Source organism: Acanthopagrus latus, chromosome 4 (assembly GCF_904848185.1).
Source record: "Acanthopagrus latus isolate v.2019 chromosome 4, fAcaLat1.1, whole genome shotgun sequence".
In the NCBI taxonomy this organism is placed as follows: Eukaryota; Metazoa; Chordata; class Actinopteri; order Spariformes; family Sparidae; genus Acanthopagrus; species Acanthopagrus latus.
In genome coordinates this window covers 32735915-32756085 of record NC_051042.1, presented here as the reverse complement: position 1 = coordinate 32756085, position 20171 = coordinate 32735915, and the positions used below count along the sequence as shown (strand labels likewise).

The 20171-nt window shown below is 41.7% G+C and overlaps 4 protein-coding genes across 5 annotated transcripts; 3 read left to right on the top strand and 1 right to left on the bottom strand.

Moving 5' to 3' along the window:
* The first annotated feature begins 648 nt into the window (after positions 1-648).
* LOC119018010 (V-type proton ATPase subunit d 1) lies at positions 649-7136 on the top strand. The gene is made up of 8 exons (XM_037095325.1): positions 649-858; positions 2288-2459; positions 3757-3935; positions 4063-4142; positions 4588-4665; positions 5033-5209; positions 5391-5468; positions 5887-7136. Exons 1-8 carry the CDS (start codon positions 732-734, stop codon positions 6046-6048), a joined length of 1053 nt encoding a protein of 350 aa, XP_036951220.1. The 5' UTR covers positions 649-731; the 3' UTR covers positions 6049-7136.
* A 996-nt stretch (positions 7137-8132) lies between these two features.
* Positions 8133-11568, top strand: foxr1 (forkhead box R1). 2 transcript variants are annotated; one of them, XM_037095323.1, is made up of 8 exons: positions 8133-8381; positions 8478-8570; positions 9063-9301; positions 9951-10019; positions 10220-10347; positions 10834-10980; positions 11113-11345; positions 11487-11568. In XM_037095323.1, the coding sequence occupies exons 1-8, from the start codon at positions 8261-8263 to the stop codon at positions 11513-11515; spliced, it is 1059 nt and encodes a 352-aa protein (XP_036951218.1). In that variant the 5' UTR covers positions 8133-8260; the 3' UTR covers positions 11516-11568. The 2 variants fall into 2 exon arrangements, with proteins under 2 accessions (XP_036951218.1, XP_036951219.1); XM_037095324.1 differs by lacking the exon at positions 10834-10980 and having other exon boundaries at positions 8141-8381.
* Positions 11569-12959: 1391 nt separating this feature from the next.
* On the top strand, positions 12960-16381 carry LOC119018007 (C-type mannose receptor 2-like). Its single transcript, XM_037095321.1, has 5 exons — positions 12960-13241; positions 13908-14120; positions 14680-14903; positions 15011-15330; positions 15771-16381. The coding sequence occupies exons 1-5, from the start codon at positions 13081-13083 to the stop codon at positions 15960-15962; spliced, it is 1110 nt and encodes a 369-aa protein (XP_036951216.1). The 5' UTR covers positions 12960-13080; the 3' UTR covers positions 15963-16381.
* A 135-nt stretch (positions 16382-16516) lies between these two features.
* Positions 16517-18391, bottom strand: LOC119018008. The gene is made up of 2 exons (XM_037095322.1): positions 17007-18391; positions 16517-16683 (listed from the first exon to the last, which is right to left on the bottom strand). Exon 1 carries the CDS (start codon positions 18111-18113, stop codon positions 17022-17024), a length of 1092 nt encoding a protein of 363 aa, XP_036951217.1. The 5' UTR covers positions 18114-18391; the 3' UTR covers positions 16517-16683; positions 17007-17021.
* Positions 18392-20171: the final 1780 nt, after the last annotated feature.

Here is a 20171-nt window from a genome sequence, read left to right as displayed (position 1 = left end):
AAGTCATATAGATGGAATATGAAGTCAAAGTTACGAGTTAGAGGTAAAACTTACACTATAAAAATCCAGTCATGAGATAAAAATGATTAGATGAATAGTAAAAATTATATATATCATAGTCATAAATATCATATTTATGTTAGAATAAGTAAACGTTACAAGATAAAAGTCACAATTATGATTTAAACATCATATTTATGAGATAAAGTCATATTTATGAGATAAGTAAAAGTTACAAGACAAAAGTCATTATGAGATAAAACATCAGATTTATGACATAAAACATCATATTTATGAGATTAAAAAAGTTAACATTATCATGGGATAAAAAGTAAAAGATGTGGGATAAAAGTCATAATTATAAGATAAAAGTCATAGATATGAGATAAAATATATTTGTGAGCTAAGAAAGTCAAAATTATGAGATAAACAGAAAAAAATATCAAAATAAAAGTAAAAGTTATCAGTTAAAAGTCATAATTTACTAAATCAAAATTTTATTAGACAAAAAGTAATGAGTTAATCATCATATAATCATATAATACGTTTAGTTTTATTTCTTGTCATATAGTGGAGTTGGATGTGTTGCACGCACACGCGCACACACACGCACACGCACGCACCCTGTGAGCGTGGTCAGGTGACGGTCACGTGTCTCAGTCAGCTGATGCTAGCTCAGTAGCCGGACGGACGCTTCTCCTGCGGCAGAGACGAGCTGACGGTCAGACAGGATGCCTTTCTCCGAGCTCTACTTTAACGTTGATAACGGCTACCTGGAGGGGCTGGTCAGAGGGTTTAAAGCCGGGATTCTGTCGCAGGCGGATTATCTGAACCTCGTTCAGTGTGAGACCCTGGAAGGTGAGATTCCAGCCGATGCTAGCTGACGGCTAGTAGCTAGCTGCCAGGGCTAATTCCTCCGGCTAACACAAGCTGTCACTGTCAGCGCTAACGTCAGTTAGCTCGAATAATATCAACGACAAAACTCCTTATAATCGAACTGTTCGACCCTCTTCGTTGTGTTATTTTCATTTAGTGCTCTTTCTTTAGCTTCCCGTCGATAAGTTGAACAATTAAAGGTGAAACATCGTTCGATAATTTGTTTTAACAGCTTGCTATCATCCTGTCAGTTTTAGCTAGCTAGCATCGTGCTAATATATGTCAAGCTAATGCAGAGAAGTGTTTGTCGTCTGTTGATCAATGATGGGCTTTTTAGAGGAAGTGAAATAAGCCGATGAAGAGATTGTTCACTGCTGTTAGACAGAACAGACTAAATGACATGTTTCAGTAGCTTTAGCTAACGTTAGCTCTGTTAGCACTGACACACAGATGGATTCTGCTCATTAACGATTAAACTGGCTGCTTGTTCCTGGTAAACATGAAGACAGCTGCTGTAAATGTCTGAGGAGAAATGTTACAGTAAAGAGAACGTCAAAGGTCATGAGTTACTAGTATGTCTTATTAAAACTACACTTAACAACACTGTGCAGATGTTTCTCTCATTCTCAGAGTGATTATTTATTTCTGCAAATCACCAATCAAAGAGTAAAAATAAGACACGATAGATATCCTCCAAATCAAGTACCTCTGTCAAGTACTTTGAGTGAAATTTTACCGTGAAATTTTGGATCAGAAATTCAAAATAAGAATGTTTATATTTACAGTAGTAATGAGGTAATAATGCAAATTCAGATGTTTATGATTTTCCACAAGTAAATAAAGCAGCTGTTGTCAGAGGAAAATAAGATGCCAGAACACTGTTAGAAGCTAGAAAGGTGGCAGGGTCCGCCACATATACCGGTAAACAGTGTTGAGTTGTGTCCTTTAAGGTCAGTTTTGTTCATTTGGTTTATTCAGTCATGACAACAAAGTGTGTTAAGTTTGTTTAGGCATACAAAAATCAGTCATTGAAGATCTTAAGTGTACAGAATGCTCTTTTAATGTTCACTGTGATTGTTTCTAAATTTACCGAAATGAAGGGAAATTTAAAAAAAAAAAAAAAAAAGGTTTCCCAAAGAGAAAACATCAGAGACCACAGTGTTAAAATATGGAAATCTGTTAACGTCTCTCATTATCAACTCTGTGGTGTTTCATATGTTTGTCTGGATTCTTTTATGTCTTGTCTGAGTTTCTACCCAGGCCCTGATGAAATGTTATTTTTAAACAATTAAGAATGACAAAAACTACTTGATTCAGTCCCACCTGCACAGCTGGGGTCTCAGATTTATTTCAGGTTTCTTTTACACGTAGTGAATCCTGTATGTTCTCCGTCCACGTGTCTCCCGTGCAGATCTGAAGCTCCACCTGCAGAGCACAGACTATGGCAGCTTCCTGGCGAACGAGGCTTCTCCCCTCACCGTGTCCGTCATCGACGACAAGCTGAAGGAGAAGATGGTGGTGGAGTTTCGCCACATGAGGAACCAGTCCTACGAGCCGCTGGCCAGCTTCATGGACTTCATCACGTAAGTGAAAAAGCTTTAGTGTTGAAATAATTTTTAATTCTTGAACTGTAACATTTTCTGTAAATATGCTCTCATGTGGCTTTAAGGTTGCAGATATTGTAAATATTCTGGTATCTTGGTGTGATATGCCTCCTTAATGTTTTAATTTAACATTTAACATTTTAACTTTTTATCACAAGTCTAATCAACACACGAGACATAAATAAGGTAAACAATTAACAAATGGACATATTTGCCGCTGGGTCACAGTGGCAGCAGGCTTAGCAGGGTGTTCCAGACATATCTCCCCTCAGCAGCGCTTTGCAGCTCCTCCTGAGGATCCCGACAAGCTCCCAGGCCAGATGAGATATATAATCCCTCCGGAGAGTTCTGGGTCAACCCGAGTCTCCTCCAAGGTGGTCGTGCCTTGAAAATGTCGACCGGGAGAGATCTGGCTCAAACCACCCCAGCAGCGGCTCTCCTCCGAACGCTTCGCCCTAAACAGATAAATTGTATTTCAGAATTGGCCAAAGGATCCATCAGTCCACAGTCGTACATAAACACACACAGACACACAACGTGACATGAACATGCTCATATTTTATTGGCATCAAGTTACACATACTTTACATTACTGATTACGATTTTACACAGCATACCATAAGTTCTCCAGTTGATTCTCGACAGCCACTGGTTCAGTTCACTACATGATCTTGTGTGAGGCTGCTAAAATATGAATATTCAGTCAGCTGCTCTTTTTCCTGGTAGTGCTGCAGCTGCATCAGGGTCGACTTTGGGAACTCATAAGTGCGTCCGTACATCTGAGAACTGATGGTCGCTTGTTTTAAATCATTTTATTTATGAATTACATTAATGGAAACAAACCAGAAGACAGAAAGCAGAGACGAAAACAATTTAAAAGGATTTGTTGAGCTGTAATGATAAATCAGATAATGTATTGGTAGCTTCAGTATCACCTGCACATCTTCTGATGTAACTAAGTACTTTACAGATTCTGATCATTCAGTGTTGATACTCACGTGACCTGTAACCGATCACATAGTTACAGTGTTGTGGATGAGACATTGAGTGACTACAATTAGAGGAAGGATGCTGCATCATTTTTAAATTTGTTCATTTTATCACAATCAGACACAAAAAATACAAATACTGGTCATCATCAGAATGCTGAATATCTGCCCCAATAATCATCTTAATAATAATAATAAGAAGAAGAAGAATTAGTAAAATGGTCAATGGACAGATATCAGAGGCAGACTGTCGTGACATGCCCTCCCCACCTGCTGTGTGTCTCCAGGTACAGCTATATGATCGATAACGTCATCCTGCTGATCACCGGCACCCTCCACCAGCGGGCCATCTCTGAACTGGTGCCGAAGTGTCACCCGCTGGGCAGCTTCGAGCAGATGGAGGCGGTCAACATTGCCCAGACCCCCGCTGAGCTTTACAACGCCATCCTGGTGGACACGCCGCTGGGTGGGTACCTCCATATACACACTGCTGTTTATAAGGAGGAGAAACTGAACAGTAATGACTCCTGCAGGACAGGAGGTGGCACCAGAGAAACATTCAAGCATTCCTCTTTTCTCTGTTCTTCTTTCAGCTGCATTCTTCCAGGACTGCATATCTGAGCAGGACTTGGACGAGATGAACATTGAAATCATCCGTAACACACTTTACAAGGTGAAGCATGAGCAGAGTAGTTTGAAGGATGTTTAGCTGCCTTGTTACAACATGGGGGGGGATGTATTCACAAAGACGAGCAGTATCTTTTAAAGTGGAACATTTTCTTACATGCAGGGCCGTAGCCAAGACTTTATAAATACAGAGGTCATATGTAGGACACGTAAAGGGAGCAGCATTAAAAAAGTAATTCGAAAATGTTATTAAATTATCTTCAGCAGCACAATGACAGAGGAGACACCGACTTCTCTCCTCGCTCTGATATGTTATCATAAAAAGTTTAATGATGACATTTTAGCTTGTTATTTGGATTTGTTAATCTCATCCTTTTAAATCCTTTTGTTAATTTCTATCTTTTATCCAAGATTATGATTATGAAGTATTGTGTCATGGAGCTTAGTTTTCATCTTCTCCCTAAAATATTTCTTGATCCACTTCCTGTCAGGCTTATCTGGAGGCGTTCTACAAGTTCTGCTCCAACCTCGGAGGAACCACAGCCGACACCATGTGTCCAATTCTGGAGGTGAGTCTCTTTATTTCATTCTCACTTATCTTGATACTGTATCTGCATTATATTGACTTGGAAGTGTGTTGAATGCACCATAGGCAGAACCAGCTATCTCAGGTAGAACAGACTATAATGAATACTGTCTAAAACTGAGTGAAAGCAAACGTAGCCTCATGCGTTTGGGAATTTTCTGTGATTTTCCTGTTGTGCTGAACTCATCCTGACCTGTGACCTCTTTTTACCAATGCACCTGTGGTGAAATCAACTTAATCAGTGTGAATATAAACCTGCAATGTGTTTCTCACGGTGGATTAAAGAATAAATAGAAAGCTCAGTCAGCCGTTTGTGTTTTTGCTCCCCTGATCCTCCGTCTCTGCTGCAGTTCGAGGCCGACAGGAGAGCCTTCATCATCACCATCAACTCGTTCGGCACAGAGCTGTCCAAGGAGGACCGCGCCAAGCTCTTCCCCCACTGCGGCAAGCTTTACCCAGAAGGCCTTGCTCAGCTGGCCCGGGCAGATGACTACGAGCAGGTCAAGGCCGTCGCTGATTTCTATCCCGTAAGTACCAAAAGCCGTCGGCCTGCTTAGATTACCACAGCTCGTATCTGTCGTAGCATATAAAGTCAAAACAAAGCCGGTCAGTTCACTCGTGTTTCTTCAGTTTCCTGCTTTTCATGAAACATTTGGTTGTATTAATCACTATCCTGTCAGTAAGTCTGAACTTCGCTCTGGTCCTCAGGAGTACAAGCTGCTGTTCGAGGGTGCCGGCAGCAACCCAGGCGACAAAACACTGGAGGACCGCTTCTTCGAGCACGAGGTGAAACACATACAGTCACACCTAACAACAGACCAGGCGCACACCGTCTGTGTCTGTAAATACATTTGTACATTTTTAGATGGCTGCTGTTGGATAAAACAAGTTCTGGTTGTAGCTTCTTAAATGTAAAGATTTGCTGCTTTTGCTTTTTGGAACAAGGACAACAAAGTAAAGACAAAGATTAAAGAATTATTTTACGTCGAGATTTCTTGAGATTGTAAGATGTATAAAGCTCGACTCTCTGGACAGACTATGTAACAGGAACACCTTTTTCTTAATGACCTCAGGTTTGCGTTGTTATTTCTTTACTGCAGTGTGAAAATGAAGGTATTTTCCTGCCAGTAGGGTAATTAGAAGTGTATCAGTCATTATCAGCTTTGTGGTGTTTGTGCACTCATCAGCCTCCTCCTCCCCGCAGGTGAAGCTGAACAAGCTGGCCTTCCTCAACCAGTTCCACTTCAGTGTTTTCTACGCCTACGTCAAGCTGAAGGAGCAGGAGTGCAGGAACATCGTCTGGATCGCAGAGTGCATCGCCCAGCGGCACCGCGCTAAGATCGACAACTACATTCCCATCTTTTGAGCTTCCTCTTCCTTCCTTTCCTTCCGCTTCATCTTCTTTTTCCTTCTTCCCTCCAACATTTCATTCAGCCTCACGTGTCTCCTGTCACACCTCGGTGTTAAAGGCTCTGATGATTTGATGCTAGATTCTTCACTCGTAGGTGTAAATTGGTTTTCTTGTTGTAATGAGAGTTCCTGTCGGGCTTCTTCAGAAAGTAAAACATACAATCAACTTAAATGTAGTTTAAAACTGGAAAAGAATCACGTGATCCAACAAGAGGCGGTCGGTGCTGGATTAAATCAGATCACCGCGTGGAGCAGGACACTCATTTGACTTTCAAACGCTTTTCTCCGATTGTCCAACCTTTCTGACGCACATTGTGTTTATTTCATGCGACACGCCCCTTTTCCACCCGACACGTCAGCTGGTGAAATACAACAGAAGAAGAATTTGCAATTTAATAAATCCAGGAATTAACCCGTCAGACACCAGGACAGAAAAGCGTTGGAAGAGCTGAACTCCCCGAGCAGCAAACACTAACCATCTCCAGACACATGAAACACTTAGAGATTCAGCATACTGTACGTTTTGAATTAATCAAAATTGAAAATCACTGAAAAGCAAAACGTTAATGAACCTCATGAAAACATTCCTCTGCTCAGCATCAGCCTCCACCAGGTTCTGTATAACCTGTATTTATTTCTGTCTTAGTGTTGGTTTTGTCAGCATGTCTGGTCATTACTGTGGTTTTCCCCCCCAAGACTAACGAGTGAAAACGTGTGATTGCTGTCTTAAATAGATTGTTGTTGGATATTAAAAATAAATACAAAACCGCCGAACAGGAACTTCCAGTCGTCACCGTCCCTGTTCCTGCGTGAACTCTTTAAGTTTCTGTAAATGAGCGTACTGGATTGAGGCAAAGTGTAGTTGAGTATATGACAGACGTAATGTTTAAAGTATACAAAGATATATAGATATTTAAAGATGACTATATGATTTTTTTTGTTTTTTTCATGCTGTAAAAATTGATTTATTGCCGTTTTGATCTGTTTCTTACTTGTGAAATGTGTATTGTAAATGTGACGGAAAATTAAACGGACTTAACTGCACAAACGCTCTGGAGAAATATTTTTAACTGGTTTGACGTGTTAATACAGGCGACAGATGTAGGAACGTTTCAGAAGACTAAAGGGAGAAGATTCGTAATTTGGAGGAAGGAGTGAATCTCTTTATTTCCCTTCAGTTTGTAAATTCCTTCAGCAGCCAGTTGCTGCAGACTTTAAAGCCGGCATAGCGCTGTCTTAATAAAAAAGCAAATGTCGCCACAGCTGTCTGACAGGGATTCAAGAACACTGTGCCGTAAATATGAAATATAATCCGAGTGTCAAACAGTCCACAGACGAGCAAGCAGCTCTGCAAGGCTGAGGTGCTGCTGTTAGCTGCTGTACATGCTAATGTTAGCATGCTAATATAAAACTGTGTTCCAGCAAAGACAAGATAAGAAAACAGACCAACACTGCTTTATAATTTTAAAAAAAGTTTATATTACAAGGCAGTTTTAAGACATTTATAACAGTTCACTAATTATCATGTGATAACACAAGAAGTTTCATGCTCTAACATATAGAAAATATAACATATTGTCACGTTATATGAACAAGTTATAAATACGAAATATTCACGTTATAATAAGATAAATAGTATATTGTTAAAAATATAAATAAAAGTACCTTGTTATAATGTGAAACTATTCAGTTGTGAAGTGATCTTGGTGCTGTGGGGACCCGGCGAGTGTCACACATCTCTGCAACACAATACATAAACATCTTAATGTCAAAACTGCTATTATTTCACATTCTGTGGTCAAATTCAGTTATTTTCTTACATATTGTGCCTTTAAAGAGTAAACCTGAGCTGAGTGTGGAGCATCAATCAGAACATATGGAAACATTTAATTAATCAAACTCACTTTAGTCTCATAAATGTTCAACAAACTCACATTTAATAAATAAAACAAAGTCACATTTATTGGATTCGGGCCTCGCTGCAGGCACAAATATCTTCCAGTCGAGTGATTCTGCACAGGCTGAACTCTTTAGGTTTGATTAAGTCCAATCAGGGCGTCCAGCTGCAGCTGTGGTACCGACAGTCTGCACAACACAAACCTGCAACTCTTACCACAGATATTCTGGAAAACTGAGAGGAAATAAACCCTCAAAAAATACATCCAGCCATGACCTTACAGCTCAGAACCAAAGCTCGACTCTTCGACCTGCACTGCTCCATCGGCCTGACGGACTGGGACATGGACAAGGAGCTGAAACTGGCAACGACCACAGACCAGTTTTATCACGGTGACTGTTCCCTTCTGTTCTCTGTAGTTTGATTCCCATTTATATAACAACGGCACAGACAACCAAACCAAAGTGTGACCGTTTCTCTGATGACAGATGACAAACTGAGTGATCAGTACGTGGTCCAGAGGCCTTCTGCCAGAGCCTCCAGAAGAAAAGATGAATTCATTTGGTACGATAAAACGTCAGGTGAGCCGAGAGGAGGAAAAAAACCTGATCGACCTGCATATCCTGCAGTTATTTCATCCACAGTGATGGAAGTCAAGAGTACAGGCAAATAAAAAGTCTCCATCTGAAGGACATTTGTGGTCAAAGCTAACAGAAGCTCACATCATATTAATAAAACTCTATATTAAATTTAGAGGTAGAATCAGTAAGTTTTGTCCCAGCTGTTCCTGAATGCACCACAAAGGCAGCTGGTTGTACACAGCTTACTATGTCCTGGCTGGGAGGTGGCTAACTGGTTAGCATGCTAACTTCAGTAAATATGGCCCAAACTGTTTCTTTTCCACCTTTTCTGTTAGTAAACTTTGTTAATTTGTGAATGTTTCAAACTTAAAATCTTACATACTTTCCCTTTCTGGTAATAAACATCTTTTGATCATTATTTTCCTCTTTTTGTCACAGGGATAGAAATGTTAGCATTGATATGTATATATTTTTTTTCTTCCTGTCTCTCAGACACCTTTGTGAAGCCAAACCTGTGGCTGCTGGTCAATCCCAGTATCGCCTGTCCGATCCAGTACGGAGAAAACGGGGCAGATCTGCCGACAGAACCTGCTGAGGAAACCCACACGGCTCCTCTGGACCCTGCAGCGACCCGACACCAGCTGAACTCAGAGCTGCGCCTGTTTTCCTGTCATGATGCTTCTCTACAGGAGGAACTGCTGCACTCTGTGTCCTCCTCTGCTGAGTACATGGTACAGTACACATCAGTAATCACCCTGCAGACCATTAAAGGGAAACTCCACCAATTTTACACATTAAAGTACATTTACAGGTCTTCAGGAATTGTACTGACTTCTGTGGCTCCAGAGAAGCTGCATGCAATCTAAAAGACGTCACAAAGATGAATAAGAGGGCTGAAGAAATGACATCACTGGTTCGGCTGTATCCATGTTGATCATTTGAGATGAAGCGCTGCAAGTCTGTCTTGTCTCTATAACAACAATATCTCGACAACTGCTTCTGTATTATCGGCACTGCCCCTTTGTGGGTTACTCGGTTCTTTTATTTGACATCAGGATGTCAGAACAAGGAGGATGTGGGTGCGAGACACGATCCATAGGAGACAAAAATACAGTGAATATTATCATGGAGGTGAGGAAAGAGGAAAAATGATGATGGTGACATCACCAGCGGCTTTTTATAAAGATGGAGGTTCTGGATTCGAAGAAGAGGAATAAAAACGATGATTTTCCAAGTCAATAAAGTTGCAGTTTGTCATGTTCACATCAACCATCATTGCTACTTTTAAACTTCCCCTCTCCTGCATTTTGGAGGCAAATGTTGTCCACAGCTTTGTTAATCCATGTTACTGATGTAATCTCTCCATCTTTTGATGATTAGATCCAGAATGACGACGTCTCCTGTCGACCAGCCAAGAACAGACGCAAGGGAAGGACCACCAAGGCCAGGGTGAGAGCGCTGGGCTGCAGCCTGGACCAGGCGCCTTCAGTGGGCTGTGGGGAGCCTCCACGATGACCTCTTTACAGGCCATAAATATTACTATGAGTGATGTGGTTCAACATGAACACAAAGTTCTAGCACCTTTTTTTTTATTATTATTTGGAAAAGGAGATTTCTGTTCTTGCGTTTTGTTCTCGTCTCCCTTCCAGGACAGTAAGATCCTGAAGCCGGGCTGCTGGCCTCGTCCGCCGGTGAATTACTGCATCCTCATCGCTTTGGCGCTCAAGAGCAGCCATTCTGGGAGCCTCAAAGTCCAGCAGATTTACCATTTCACCAGGTCAGAATTTGATGATTTGCTTGAACCCCTCAGGTTTATGTGCTTCAGGATAAAAAGTTGACGGTTGACATTTTTGCAAACCGCTGATGTATTCACATTTGTAGGAGTCACACAGGCTACACATGGAATAAGGCTGTAATATATGCCGAATTCACAAGAAGGCCCAAGTAATTAAGAATTTTTCAGAAACAAGGAATCACAAAGTTTATAAAGTTTCTTTTGACTCATCCACATACAAAATTGAGCGTTTTTATAAGGGAGCCTGGCGGATTTTTCTCTTTTCGTCTCCTTGCTGTTTACTGAGGTTGAGTTATCCTGGCCATTCAAATTAATGTCTCGCACCTTTTAATTATGACATCATCATGTAGGCTGACCCCCCGACTGTGACTGACTTCCTGCATCTCTGAGGCTATGTACCATAATGGCATTCCTACGTAACGTGTCGCCTCTCTTTCACATTACATGTTTACCTGACTTTTATATCAGGAAGTGGAGGCTTGGTGGTGATGGTGGTGGAGTTACAGGAGAGGTGGCTGCCAAAGCACTCACTGCAGTTCAAGACTGCATTTCATCATTTGTAAGCGTGACACCACTGGATATTTTTCAGGAGACCTCGGGACAATGTGTTTCAGGGTATATTATGTAGAGTTTTAAAGGTCTCACGTGTGATATTATATGATCATCTGACTAATCTGATGCCACCCTGTTGGCCAAATTTGAAGTTACTGGAAGGAAAATAATACTAGTATCTTCATGTTCCCTCAGAGAGAACTTCCCGTTCTTTCAGACGGCTCCAGACGGCTGGAAGAACACCATCCGGCACAACCTGTGCTTCAACAACAGCTTCCGCAAAACCTGCAACCAGCTGTGCAGAGACGGAAAGAGGAAGTCGTGTTTTTGGCACCTGACTCTGGACGGCCAGCGGCGGCTAAAGGACGAGATTTGCACGCTGACGGGAGAGACCTTCAAACAGCTGGAGAGGAGCATGGCCCACCCAGGTGAGCACGAGGAAAACATCCACCTGTCAGCCTCTCAAAACACAGGCGCCGCCTCTGCCACCGACCACAGTGACTTCATGTTATTGAAGCTGATTTAAGAGAATTGGATGTTACTGTCTTGTCTCTGTCTTTTTGTTTCAGATGTAATACGGACTTTGCTTGCACTGTGACTGCAGTTGTATCAGATCGATGCATAATAATAAAACTATACATGCAGAAAGTTTCGACCATCATGCTTCATATTATTTATGAATATGTTCAGTTTGTGTGAATAACTGCAGATCCGTAAAGAACGTGTTGATTCACTCATCAGGTGAAGGTCTTTGTGACTCCGCCCCTGTTTTTAAAATTGCTCATCCTATCACACAATGTCCCGTTTACAACAATGTGTGATTGGTGACATGCGACAATTAATATCCGACTCTGCAGAGTAACTAAATGTAGTGGAGATTTGGCCCCACACATCAGTTTTCAGTCTCCTTGGTTTCTAATAATCCGTATCGGCCATGAAAAATGTTAATCAGTTGATGGTAAACGACACTGATCACCTGTGACCGATCAATTCTTCACTTCACTGCCATGTGATCAGCATTATTAGTAACTGGAACCAGAAAATTCCGACAGACATAAACAAAAACATTATACTGGACCTGACAAACTTTTAAATGTTACTGAATCACAATCAGAATGTTTTAAAGGAAAAGAGACGGTTTAAACTAAATAAGTGATATATGATCTTTTGGATTTTTAGGAAAAAATCCTAGAAAATGTGTTTTAATACTGAGAATGTTCTCAGAATATTATCACTCAGACTCTTATATTATACTGAATTTTTTATTTTATTTAACCTTAAAGTATGACCACAAAATTAAATATATATTCACTGATATAAATGTAATCAAACAACTTAAGAGCTTATTTATTTAAATGAAGTTGTGAGTTTCAATTCTCAAGTTGAGTCTAATCCGAGTCTCAGTAATCAAACTTTATATATATTATAGCACCTGTCAGATCAAATTCAATTCAAAGTGCTTCACAAGGGATTGAATAGTTGGAATAATAAAATAAAAACAAGCAATGAAAATAATTAAGATGAAATCAAATGTAACACATTTTATTTGCTTAATTTGTCTTTCTTGTACTGTGATACGACACGCTGAGAGGCACCTCGTAACTCAAAAAGGAGCTGTAGAAATAAAGTTTATTACCGTCTGTAACAGTGGCTGAACTGTTGATTTAACCACTTCTAGATGTCCTGGTGTGACTCGGAGTATTTGCCTCCTTCTCGGCGTCTCTCGGACAAACGATATCTGTATTTTTTCAAGTCAGCAGGTAAATCTCAGTTAATTTGCCAACAGTCAAAGTGTTTCTGGAGCTGCAGTGACAGACGGCAGATAGTTGATTTAAGTGTGTCTGCCAGTCAAATGATTGTTCTGATATGTGGACCTGAGCACTTCTCACATCACATCACAGCAGGAGAGACGTCTCAGGACAGGTAAGGATGCCGGGACGACCACGCAGACAGTTTTTAATAGTGTCTATTAGTGTTTTTATGGTCTTTTTTTTTTTTAATAAGCAATGAGCCAAAAATCATCTGTAAACAAGATGACTGTCATATCTGGCTTCACAATATTATATTCACAAAGTGGTCTTTAATCTCTAATCTGCTGAGAAACTAAACGACAGGAGCAATCAATATAATTCAATATTTTATTCCCTGTACAACAGAATTCTGATGATGATGACGATGATGATGGAGAGCGGCTCGTCAGGACTCTTCCTCCTCCTCCTCCTCCTCACCAGTGGTGCGTCTGGACTGGGATCAGTGCTGTGGATCGGTTTCAACTACTACTCACCTCCCTACACCTGGAAGAACGCTCAGAGTTTCTGCCGGAGGTGGGCGTCTTATTCACATTATCATCAGCAACTCCTCGAAGGTGTTGGGTCTCGTATTTTATGTGCTCAAAAAAACAACATATTGGAAAAAGGTGAAGTTTTTACTCAATAGATAAAAGTTAAGACATCACTTGAGGTGTCCTGAGAGAAACATGAATGTCCATGTAATAGTTGTTGATTTATTATCACTGAGGCAGCGAGGTCAGCAGGATTCATCCTCTGCAGACCTGAAGTGTCTGAGACAAATGTCTTGCCGCTGATATTTTGCGCATGTGTGAAAACTACTTGGTTCAGGTTAGAAAACATCATAGATTGGCTTGAAAAACAGGGTTTTTTTGGGGGGTCCTAACTAGAAATGTCTCCAGATTTCTTAAGAGAAACACCACAGCTGGAAATGTTCCCGGGTCTCCACCTCCTGATGTGAAAACGTACATGAATTAACATAAAATGTGAACATGATGTGGGACGTTTTGTCCAAATGTCAACCCGGACGTGTCTGTGGTTTGCAGAAACGGTAACTGCTGACGTCATATCCTGTCAACTGCGCTGACTTTGTGCAAAAGGGTGGCGAGAAAAAAAAAAATACTCCTCTGCCGTTTGTTTTTAATCACTGAAAATAAATGAAACTGATTTGTTTTGTTTTTTTCTTTGTCCAAATGGCTCCAGTCACTTCGTTGACCTGGCCACCATCTATACGCAGGACAACACAGGCTACATGAACATAGAGGAACATAAAGCATGGATCGGCCTGCACAGGCAGTATGGCAACGACTCCACCCTCTGGTACTGGAGTAACGGACAGTTGAACTACTTCTGGCGCTGGGCAGACAACCAGCCAGGCAACGATGACTGTGCTGTCGTCAATAACAGACAGAAAAAGTAATGGGAGGCTGTTCTTGTGTGTGTTCTTGCATGTACATGTGCACTTAATATAACTGTGCAGTATTTTTTCCTAAGGATGCTCTGATGTTTCATATGTTGGTATATTGTACCAAGAAACCTCTCCATCAACATCTTTATCTGCCGTTATTGTCTGGTGGTAATGGAGACCCAAATTTAAGTCTTTACAAGTTGATACATAATGTACGAAACCGATGGCTGCCAAGAGCTTGGAGCTCAGTGCACTGAATCTTAACGGTCCTGAAAACCTTTCTGACAACTTTCTTGTTTAAAACAATGAGGTTCACTTTATTTCTGTGAAATGTGATTGTGTTTCTTAATCTGCTTGTGTTTTCTCAAGCTGCAGTGCACTGAGCTCTCTCTACAGACAGAATGAAATAATCTAAAGCGTGATTTGATTTGTAAAGTAGTCAGCGGCTCAGTTAACTGTCATAAATAGTCGAAAAAGAATTTTAAAATGTCATTAACAGTACTGTGTGGTGTGTTCAGAAGCACCCAGTCCTCTTTATAATTCTGTTGTTTATAATTCTCTTGAAAGGTTTTATGGCTCCAATTGCGACGGACGTAACTTCTTCATCTGCCATAAGATGAAAAGCAGTGGTCCTGAATACACGTTTGTACCACAGTTGAAGACGTGGTCTGAAGCTCGGGAGTACTGCAGTAATAATTTTGACGATCTGGCAACTATCAAACTGGATTACCAAATGGATAAGGCTGTCTTGGATTGGGACTATCCAGTCTGGACTGGACTGTACAGAGATGGTAAAGAAAGACAAACTTGCATCGTCAGGTTGTTATTATTTATCTTTTTTTTTTCCATCAGTACAGTTTAAGTCTGTGTGACTTCAGTTCTAACGTCTGTTCTGCAGGGGGAACGTTTAAGTGGAGCACAGGGGTGTCCACGTTCTTAGACTGGGCATCAGGCGAGCCAAGGAACAACGGCGACTGTGTCTCCATCCTCTCTCATCAAAAAAAGATGGCCACCCAAGACTGCTCCGCCCTGTTTCCCTTCGTCTGCTTGAGGGACAATCTGGTCCTGGTGAAGGAGAACAAGACCTGGGAGGAGGCGCTGGAACACTGCCGAGGCCTCGACCCATCGAACCCTCGCTACGAGCTGCTCAGCATCCAGCCCGAAGTCGACCACATGTATGTGATGACCACGGTCATGCAGAGGGCCGTCACTGAGAAGGTGGGCGTTTACGTTTAATCACACATGTAAAAAACTGGAATGCGGAACATCAAACAAGCCATCCACCGACCAACTCATCAATGTACTATCGATCCGACAGTTGCGTTGAGTTTTTGTTGACGTTGTCTCATCGAACGGTCACCAAAACCCCAAAGTTAAACATCGTAGATGCTCTTGTCAGACTGTCCCTCTCTCTAAAGTCTCTGCTCACACTGAGATTACATCGTGTGCATAAAAAAAAGCACAAAGGCTCTTAAAATGAACAAATATTAAACCCTAATGGTTGAAATATTAATATTAGAAGAGTTATAATTGACCCTTCTTGTCCCATTAACACTTTTATAGACATCTCCTTTAAAAATGGTGCTCTTGCTGTTTTGTGTTCCTGATTTCATGATGCCTGCACAGACACAGTTCATGTGTTGTTTTCCTTCCCTCAGGTGTGGACAGGTCTCCGGTTCCTGGCCGGTAAATGGTTGTGGGTGAACGTAGCTGATCAGCTGTACTCTGATCTGCCCACCTGCCCCGCCACGAAGGATCACTGCGGAGCGCTATCCAAGAATGACACCGGCCAAATGGAGACCACGGACTGTACGGAAAGGTTAAACTTCCTGTGTTACAGGAGATGGTGAACGCATCACTGACCACCAGATCTCCTCTGCATCGGAAAACTTCACGTTCACGTGCTTTTCCACTTGTTCCAGAGCTTATTCAGATGGTAACACATTAGTAGAATGTCAAACGTAGGAGTAACTATACAAAAACTTTAAGAGAAAATGAGAATATAAAGTGTGATTTTCTTTTGTTGTCTGTTGTCTGTAAACTTTTTGACAAATCTTCTAGCCAAACTCTGTTTAACAAGTGGATCTCTCATTAACTTAGTTATGTTTTAGCTCAGTTAAAGTTATCAACTGCTAAAAAAAACAATGAACCATCTCAACTGTGGTAGGTTGTTTGTGTGTGTAACTCAGTTTATTATTGGTCACAGAGCAAAGTTTCACAGTAAACTGATAGTTGAACATAATCAGATAATAAAGCAAATTTGTTTTTAGTTTGCTCACTGTTTTCTTTTATTATATATGAATTATTATTGTGTTTTGTTTTTTCTTACTGAATCACTATTCATTAATATTGTAACTTCTTTTTCTTTTTCTTCTATAGTCTAAATTGAAAAGTGGGAGGAAACTGGAGCAGATCTTATGAATTTTTTTTTTTTTTAACTCCTGTCACCAGTTAGCTTTTGAGGGCAGTGGAAAGCCCCCAGTTGGCTTCATGGTTTGCGAGGAAAGTGGGAGAATCCGGAGCAGCCCGGAGAAAACCCTACGTCGAGAGGCTCAGGTCTGGAAATCAAACCTTTGCCCTCTGAGGTCAAACTGCTGATCTTAGGTTATCTGGATGTGATTTTGTTGTTTTGGTGTTCTTGTCAGATGGTCTTTGAAAATTGAGAGGAAAAAAACCTACAGATGGTGCTAGATAGTTTTGGTAGAGTCGTCGGGTGATCTTTTAAAAATGGACGTCCAGGTTAGCCTCCTGCTACCAGTTAGCTTTTGACGGTAATGAAAAGCCCCCAATTAGCTTCATGGTTGCGAGGAAAGTGGGAGAATCCGGAGCAGCCTGGAGAAAACCCTACGTCACCACAGATGACGACGACTCAAAATCAGGTCTGGAAATCAAACCTTCGCCCTCTGAGGTCAAACTGCACCCAGGACGCCAACACTTGCTCTGCGTCTGAAGGGCTTGGCGAGGACTTTGCCCACAGAGGAGAAGAACCTGCAGATGGCGCATGGTTGTTTCAGTGGGGTTGTCAGGTGATCTTTGAAGATCGAGGCAATACAGTTATCAAGCTGCGGGTTTTCCAATCTCAGTGAAAGCAGGAGCATCTCCTTACTGCCTGACATCTCAATCAGGTCTTTCAAAATGGCCGTCTTGAGTGTTTTGACAGATGTGATGTTTAAATCTGATCCTTCGACCTTCTCCCATATGATGTTGAATAGACGCTGAATGATGTCATCTTTTTTATCAGGAAGCACATGGACTTTGAGGAACGTCTCCCAAACCACCATCTCGACGAGTAGTTTGACAGACATTTTGTGCTGCACCACCTGTAGTGGCTCCTCACACTTTGAGGCTGCCTTGGGCGTCTTCGGCACCCGGTACATCAAAGTCTGTGTCACCCTTTGACTCTGGATGTCGCTCTGAGTATTCAGCCACCAGCCCATTAGGGTTAGAAAATTCAGCACCAAGACCTCCACGTCGGCATACGTGATAGCATGCGGGACGGCAACATCGCGGCCCTGCCAAGTTTGTCCCCCAAGTGTTTGTATTTCGGGGATAACCTCTGGAACGATTTCATTTGTGATGTGATTGTAGAGGACAAAACTCAGTTTCTCTGTGACTTCCTCGAATTGACCAGTGGAAAGTTTTTGGAAAAAAGGAATGAGAGCCAGCTCATTTTCCCCATCACCCTCACCGAGTTCTGTCTGGAGCAGAGACTCAACACTGTCCATGAGAAACTGCAACGACTGGTCGCTTTCAGCGCTGGTGTGCTGATGGAATTGTGCCTTCAGCTTTGCTGTGATGCAGCAAATACCTGCTTTGGCAAGACTCTTCGCAAGAAAGGTTTTTATCTTGCCGCCCACTACTTTCAGCTTGTTCCTCGTTTTGGGTTTTGGACTGGGACTTGCACAGACCGTCTCTTCCAAACTCACAGTCTTTTCTGCAATTACCTCAGCGATGTCATCCGCAAGGACTGCCATCTCCTGAGAGGTTAGGGACTTCAGCATCTCATACACAGACGTGTCGTCCAAAACAGGTTCTGTGAAGTCATCCAGCTCTTTCCTTATTATGCTCAGTGCAGCTGTAGCTGTGGCTCCGAGAAAGCTGTCCTCTGATGAGACCTTCTCTAAGCTGCCTGGTTCTACTGGTGTCACTCCGACTGGTGTCTGACTGACTGGTGTCTGACTGACTGGTGTCACTCTGACTGGTGTCTGACTGACTGGTGTCTGACTGACTGGTGTCACTCTGACTGGTGTCTGACTGACTGGTGTCACTCTGACTGATGTCTGACTGACTGGTGTCACTCTGACTGATGTCTGACTGACTGGTGTCTGACTGACTGGTGTCACTCTGACTGGTGTCTGACTGACTGGTGTCACTCTGACTGATGTCTGACTGACTGGTGTCTGACTGACTGGTGTCACTCTGACTGGTGTCTGACTGACTGGTGTCACTCTGACTGATGTCTGACTGACTTCAGAATTCAGATTTTCTTCCTTCTTCCGTCTACATAGTCCAGGCCTCGAACTGATCTTCACTTTGGCTGCCAATTCCCTAAACATTGCGCTGGCGTGCTCAACCATAGCATTAAGTCTGCTGGGGGGAGTCATGTGCTGAATTGTTACAGGCTCATCAGTCTCATCACTAGAGGAGAGTGCTGAGTAGACGCTCTCTCGTACCTCTTTGCTAACCAAGTCTGACAAGAGTTTCAAGCTGTCAGACTGGACTGAGTCAGAAACACCCAGGGTGTCGGCAAAATTCTGAGTAAGTCCGTTGGTAGCAGAGTACATACAGAGAGAGAATCTGCCCGAAGTGTCAGGGTTACTAAGATAGGCTAGCAGAGCTTTAGACATGGATGTTTTTATGTCTAGAAGCATGTCTGCCAGCATAATCTTTGTAGCCTCATCCGGAGATCCAAAACTCAGCATCCTCCATTTTTCTGGCGTCAGCCTCTGAATGAAGGATTCAACCAGCGGTCGAACAGTGTCGATGCCACATGGCCCCTGAGTCCGGGTTGTGCTCCGCGTTCCTGTCGCGCTCATGCTGCCTGTCGCTGTGTTCCGATCGATCATCCTCAGTTCTTCAGTGTAGTAAGTCTACAGCCGAGCGTGTGTGTTGAAACCACCCTCAGTATCTGTGAGTTTAACCACAGTGACGTCACAAAGGCATTTTAGAACCTTCGGTCAGACATCAAAGACGCTCTGTTCACTAACTGACACATCAAAGCAATTTTAGAATCTTAGTTCACAACCCACACACACACACACCAGCATAGCAACCGTTGCTATGGACAGAACTGATTAAGATACACAAATAGACTGTGAATTTAAACACAAAATTTCCGTTTTTTTTTTTTTTTTTTCCAATGAAAATGTTAAATTCAGGTTTAGTGTAATTGCGTTTACTGAATTTGATAGAATCACTTAAAATGAACAGTAAAAGAAGTTTTGGTTTAGTGTTTTCATTTGCACGTTATTTTACGTTCCTTGTGTGTTTTGTGTGGTTTACATATCTCGAAAGCTGTTCTTCTGCTCAGCTTCATACTTGGCAGGTTTGTTGTTGAGGATGTGCAGCGTAGAATAGCAGCATCACTGTAAAGTTATTATCATTACTGTTGTCAGCCATAAAGTGTGTAGATCAGCTCAGATACTGAAACGATGCACGCTCACAAAACACAAAATAAAAATGGAATAAACAGAATAAACAATAAAAAGATTATTCAAAAGCTCTTTTTAATTAATTTATGCTTTTCCTGTCATAATGTGTAACACTATCAAAGGGTAAAGTAATTAGTAAAGTAAAAAAAAAATCAAATGGCTCCTCAAAGCTCGTCTAGTGTTATCCAAGTCTAAAGATGCCCCCAAGATCCCGAATTGATTTTATAAGGTGTTATTAACACACGACTACAGTGAAGATTTCGGTGGTAAAAAGGTCTAAATAACATCTCTTCAAATCAGTTTTGGATCTCTGAATGTAATATTAAACTTTATGTAAACAGCACCTTTTGAAAGCAGAGTTTACGAAATAATTTGACAAACAAGCAGAAGCAGGAAACTCAGGGAGAT

Excerpts from the sequence above, each read along its gene's own strand:
- LOC119018010 (XM_037095325.1), top strand. The coding sequence starts at position 732 with ATGCCTTTCTCCGAGCTCTACTTTAACGTTGATAACGGCTACCTGGAG. Across the intron at positions 3,936-4,062 it reads CCTGGTGGACACGCCGCTGG|CTGCATTCTTCCAGGACTGC; the intron begins GTGGGTACCTCC and ends TTCTTCTTTCAG. Across the intron at positions 5,469-5,886 it reads ACCGCTTCTTCGAGCACGAG|GTGAAGCTGAACAAGCTGGC; the intron begins GTGAAACACATA and ends TCCTCCCCGCAG.
- foxr1 (XM_037095323.1), top strand. The coding sequence starts at position 8,261 with ATGACCTTACAGCTCAGAACCAAAGCTCGACTCTTCGACCTGCACTGC. Across the intron at positions 8,382-8,477 it reads CACAGACCAGTTTTATCACG|ATGACAAACTGAGTGATCAG; the intron begins GTGACTGTTCCC and ends CTCTGATGACAG. Across the intron at positions 10,020-10,219 it reads GAAGGACCACCAAGGCCAGG|GACAGTAAGATCCTGAAGCC; the intron begins GTGAGAGCGCTG and ends TCTCCCTTCCAG.
- LOC119018007 (XM_037095321.1), top strand. The coding sequence starts at position 13,081 with ATGATGATGACGATGATGATGGAGAGCGGCTCGTCAGGACTCTTCCTC. Across the intron at positions 13,242-13,907 it reads GCTCAGAGTTTCTGCCGGAG|TCACTTCGTTGACCTGGCCA; the intron begins GTGGGCGTCTTA and ends AAATGGCTCCAG. Across the intron at positions 14,904-15,010 it reads GACTGGACTGTACAGAGATG|GGGGAACGTTTAAGTGGAGC; the intron begins GTAAAGAAAGAC and ends TCTGTTCTGCAG.
- LOC119018008 (XM_037095322.1), bottom strand. The coding sequence starts at position 18,113 with ATGCTGAAGTCCCTAACCTCTCAGGAGATGGCAGTCCTTGCGGATGAC.